The sequence below is a fragment of the Oenanthe melanoleuca genome, chromosome 3 (genome assembly GCF_029582105.1).
Source record: "Oenanthe melanoleuca isolate GR-GAL-2019-014 chromosome 3, OMel1.0, whole genome shotgun sequence".
Taxonomy (NCBI): domain Eukaryota; kingdom Metazoa; phylum Chordata; class Aves; order Passeriformes; family Muscicapidae; genus Oenanthe; species Oenanthe melanoleuca.
The window spans coordinates 104,972,530-104,977,473 of NC_079336.1; the positions used below are offsets into that span (position 1 = coordinate 104,972,530).

Below are 4,944 nucleotides of genomic sequence, written 5' to 3' on the forward strand. Positions count from 1 at the left end.
AGAGGCATTTATTGTCTTTTTTTTTTTTTTTTTAAAAGCAAAAATCGTTCCTTTCTGAGGAATGGGTCATGTACAAAAAGGCCCTGGAGATACCCAACTAAGTAGTCAATAAGTGTTTTAAGTGCAAGAGCTGGATCCCCCTGCACTGCTAGACCGAGTCGTCCTGATGCTGGATTTATCACAGCCTAGACAAAGTTTCTAATATGAGCACTAAGTGTATAAAACGAGGGTTTGGCCTCCATGTGGACCAGCAGGCTCTGTGTAACCATGTGTGGTTAGGAAAGGTACAGGCAGCAGACCGAGGGATGTCAGCATCTCTGTAGACTCGACACCTGTGACAGCACACCTGGAATGCTGCAGCCTATTCTCTGTTCAAAAGGAAACCAGAGCAACTGGGGTGGCTGCAGCACGGAGTCCCCAAAGCAGGAAGAGGTATTGTCCTCGGCTTCCTCGGGGCGCGGCCAGCGGCGGGGCGCGGCGGGCGGCGAGAGGCTGTCGGCCAGGGCGCGGAGCTGCTCGGCCAGCCGGCCCAGGTCCCGGCCCCCGGGCGGCGCGGCGGCGCGGGGCTGCCGGGAGCGCAGGTGGGCCGCCTCCTCCTCCCTGCGTGGGGACACGGGGTAAAGGACAGCCGGGGACCCTGGCTGAGCGGCAGCTCCAGGTGATGCAGCCCCGCCCCGCCCCGAAGTCCCGCTCACCTGAGGCAGCGGCAGGTGCAGGTGATGCAGCCGCCGTCCCGCCGCGCCCACACGCGCAGCCAGGTCCAGGCGCGGTCCTTGTGCAGCGCCCGCAGCACGGCGGTCCCCGCTGCGGGCCCAGCCCCGGCCTCCAGCGCTGCGGGCAAGGGAAGGGACTGCGTGAGCCGGCAGCAGGGCACGGCCGCAGGCAGCCCGGAGAGCCCGCAGGGCAGAGTCAGGTCCATAGCAGTCCTGCCCTCCCAAAGTGATGGGGCTCAAGTGGGCTTGTCCCTCTTCGATATACCGTGGCAAAGTAGGATGCCCATCCCCAGCTTGGAAACTACTTCTAGGCAGTGTATGGGGTGTATAACCACTTCTCTGCCTCATCCTTTTTGGAGAAGGGAGTCACCACAGGGAGGGCTGAATTTGCTTTGTCGCTACTGTCCTGGTTATGCCACATTTCAGGCATAACATGGAGCCAGGGGACAGCATGCACGTTCCCAGGCCTGACACTCACCCACGGCCCTGTGCTGGGCAGCTGCCAGGTCAGCATCCTCAGGGTGCAGGAGGCTGTACCACGACTGACCGACCAGCTCCTCCCTGTGGTAGCCTAGGTGGTAGGTGACACTGGGGAAGACAAGAGGAGTGAGGACTGAGTACTGAACAGAATCTGCACCGTGTCAGCAAGGAGCAGCTGCTGCACAATGAAACAACAGAAGTACACAAATAAGTTGTAAATGAGGGAAGAGATTTGGGAAGTGTTTCTGAGAGTCTCAGTGCTCATGCACTGTCTAGCCTGCATCCCACACACAGGCTTGGTGAAGGCAAATGATTCTTGCTGCCTAAGATGTACAGTGGGGGCTGTGGTGCAAGCACCCCTCACCTCTCCGTGACATCAATAAAAGTCATGTCCAGGAGATGCATGCTCTGGAATACGTCGTCCTGGGAAGCAGCTTCACCATCTGTGGGTGACTGCACAAGGGGTGTGCAGAGGGCCAGGAAGGCTGTGGTGGACGGGAAGGGTGGCCAGTGCAGGGCCACAAAGCGCCCGCACACTGCCATGACCCGATTCCCCCCGTGCTGCAGCCGGAAGGCCTTGGATGTGCGCATCTCGCTGACAAAAGTGACTTCTGCAGGAAAACACACCGTCAGGAACTCCCTTGCTCTGCTCCCAGCAGGGCTGGCCCTGGCTCTCTAATCACAGCCAAGGGCCAGAGCAGGGTGATAAGATCTACGAGTCCAGTCGAGGCCTCCCTTACCCCTGCCAGGCTCCTCCCGGGCAAGGAGGAGCTTCTTGTGCACATCCTCTCCCACTTGCCCATCCAGGATGTCAAAGACCGTGTCCCCCTGGGCAAGCAGCTCCACCTGACAAAGGGAGCTGCCCTCAGAGACTGTGCCTGTCTCAGTGGGCCCTGGCTAGCATCGTGAGCGCACAGGCTGCTGGAGCCACAGCCCAACATCAGCTGGGGCAGCATGCTTTGTGTGCAATAAAGGCACCAGGATGGGCACGGGGACAGTGGCTGCAAATGCTCAGTGAGCAGGCCTTACCACGGAGAGGCCCAGCACCTGAGCCACGTTGTCTGAGATGTAGACCAGCTTGCTCTCTACTGAGAGCACAAGCAGAAACCCCGGGAGCAGGGAGAGAAGTTCTGTGCCAAGGGCTGGTCCTGCAGGAGGAGGCAAGCCTGTGGGGGGGTGAGGGTGAAGAGCTGTCTTGGATGAGGCAGGGGCAGTGCCCCACACAGAGCCAAGTGAGTGCAAAGTACAGCAGTGCTGAGGGTACCTGGAGGGAACAGCTGAGCCCCCCGCAGCCGGAGGCACACCAGGGCCATGGTGTGCAGGTAGGAGAGCCGCTCCTTCTCCTGTGCAGAGATGGGCAACAGGGAGCGCAGCGCCTGCAGCTCCACATTGATCTGGTCTCGGCGAGCCTTGGAAGCACTCTTGGTTGACCTGCAAAGCCAGCCATCTGGGACACATGTCCAGGGAGAGGAAGGGACAGCATCCCCTGCCTGTCACTGCAGGCAGAACTGCTAGCTCAGGGATATGGAGATGCTCAGCACCCGTGCCAGCTGCTGTCTCCAGGAGAGCTAAATTTGTGTGCACAGGCAGAGGTGCTCCAGCCTACCCAGGGGCACATGCTGCTGATATGGCTGGAGCCCCTCCTGCTGGGCACTGGGTGGGACAAGGACTTGTGCTTTGGTGGAGAGCCCATGTCACACAACCTCCCCACTGAGCCCCACCAGGATGGGAACTACATCCAGTGCCGGAATGTACACACCAGCCCAGTACAACATGCCTTTCCTCCTAAACCACCTAAAATACCTCCTCCCCATGTGCCAGCTGGCAGTCCCGCTGTCCCAGGCTGGTGTCAGCACCTTGCAAAGGCCATCAGACCCTACACCAGCTATCCCGCGGTTCTGGGAGGCCATCCCAGCCCTGGGAGAGGGCAGGAGGTGGGAGGGAGCTCACCTGAAGGGCCTTGAAGCACTGGGCGCCTGCTTGGCCCTCGTGGACAGGCAGCTCATCTCTGCCTGCAGGGGCCGGTGGCAGTGGCTGCAGAAGATGGTCATGCTGCCGGGCTGGGATGGCCTGAGGCTGCCAGGGAATCGCTGCCTCCTTTGCCTCCGGCTGTGGCTGAACCTGCTGACCCTGCTGCTCCCGGTCTCCTTTTGTACCCTCCTGGGGTGCAGAGGCCAAGCCACTCACTGCCAGAGTTACCTCTTGTGACGCAACTCCAAACAGCTCAGGGCTATTTTTAGAAGGCAGGCTGCTAAAAATAGCCCTTGCAGCCAGCTGAAATTTGAGAGGGGAAGTAATAAAAGGAAGCCAGGGTCTTTAAAGCAAACCCGCCGCTCAGGAGGGGGCAGTGACAAAGGCAGCAGGCCCTGTGGGGCACACATCTGCCCAGTCCCACAGAACATCCTGTCTAGTCTCTGCCTGACTGGGAGCTGGCTCTCCAGCATCACTGCTGACTGAGCTGGGTGCTGGGAGAAGGAGCTGATAAGCCAAGAAAATACCCTGGAGACACCTGGACCAAGGTGGTGAGCAGTGTCCCATTCCCAGGCCTGCAGTAGGTTCCTGGCAGAGGCAGGTTAGAGCCACAGCACGCCCTGAACCCTTGCAGAGGATTGGGGTGTCAGCAACCCCTGTCCCTGACGAGCCCCTTCTTTTCTTCCCAGAGAAGACTTCTCCCCATCAAAGGTTTGCTTTCCTAGAGGCAGCTGGCATGGGGTGATGAGCCTTTCTGGGGCCTGTTGTCTCCAGAGATTGTGATTCCTCCCAGTGACAGCCATCCATAGACAGAACTGGGGAGCCTCTGTGCTCAGCACAGAGATTCCGAGTGCTCAGGGGGCATTTCCTAGTGCCTGGCACCCTGCAAGGAGAGTAAGCTTGGTGCTTTAGCGCACGGCAAAGAAACTCCACCATTTATTTCACAGCTTGATAGAGTGCCCGTGACTGAGCCCAGGCTGCTCCCCCTCAGCCAGATGTGCTGTCACAGCAGACCCTGTTTCCCTCCAGGCCGATGATGCTCATCAACGATCACGAGATGCTGAAAACAAACGGTGTTCCCAGTGCTCTCACACCACTCCAGACTGCTCCACTGTGCTTGCATTGGCCACCTCCCACAGGTTGAGGAGCCCAGGGACATCTGCAACCTTGTGCTGCTGGATGAGCACTTGACCCTGGCTGTGTGCCAGCCCTCAGGGCCAGGGAGACAGCCTGGGCCCTCTGCCACCCAGGTTCCTGACATGCAACCACCACCATCTTGGCTGCCCTGTGACTTTAAATCCCAGGAAACACCTGGAGTGCTTCCCTAGCTTTCTCTGCACCAGCCCCACTACAATTGCTGAGGGAGCTCCTCTTCACATCACAGGCCTCACATTGGTGGGAAGGGCTTGAGCACAGTCCTCTGTGCCACCCAGGAAGGCTGTCGCAGGCATCCCTCCACCTCCAGCCCTGAAGCAGGATGCTACAGAGCATCCACCTACCTGAGGCAGCACAGCCCAGGAGACATACACCATTTTTCTTCTGTCCTCTTGCAGGACAGCACAGTTCTGGGCAGGAGACAGGTACCCCATGGTAGCGCTGCTGGGGGAGCCCAGCTTCCCTTCCCCACCCCAGGCAGGGCTGTGATTCACATCAGCCAGTGGCTGCTTGCTGCCACAAGCCACCAGTGGCCTGCAGCTTCAGGGAAAAGCACCTGGTTCAGTCTCTTCCCTCTCATGACTTTTCTCCCCCAGTTTATCCACTAGGATACACAGAAACCACA

At 59.1% G+C, this 4,944-nt stretch overlaps 1 protein-coding gene across 1 annotated transcript; it reads right to left on the reverse strand.

The window, feature by feature from the left end:
- Positions 1–13: 13 nt before the first annotated feature.
- On the reverse strand, positions 14–3,636 carry LOC130251817 (neuronal PAS domain-containing protein 4-like). Its single transcript, XM_056488761.1, has 8 exons — positions 3,144–3,636; positions 2,458–2,624; positions 2,223–2,359; positions 1,934–2,039; positions 1,558–1,804; positions 1,192–1,301; positions 696–831; positions 14–600 (listed from the first exon to the last, which is right to left on the reverse strand). The coding sequence occupies exons 1-8, from the start codon at positions 3,242–3,244 to the stop codon at positions 309–311; spliced, it is 1,296 nt and encodes a 431-aa protein (XP_056344736.1). The 5' UTR covers positions 3,245–3,636; the 3' UTR covers positions 14–308.
- Between the last annotated feature and the right edge of the window lie 1,308 nt (positions 3,637–4,944).

Excerpts from the sequence above, each read along its gene's own strand:
- LOC130251817 (XM_056488761.1), bottom strand. The coding sequence starts at position 3,244 with ATGACCATCTTCTGCAGCCACTGCCACCGGCCCCTGCAGGCAGAGATG. Across the intron at positions 2,040-2,222 it reads AGGTGCTGGGCCTCTCCGTG|GTGGAGCTGCTTGCCCAGGG; the intron begins GTAAGGCCTGCT and ends TCCCTTTGTCAG. Across the intron at positions 601-695 it reads TGCACCTGCCGCTGCCTCAG|GGAGGAGGAGGCGGCCCACC; the intron begins GTGAGCGGGACT and ends GTCCCCACGCAG.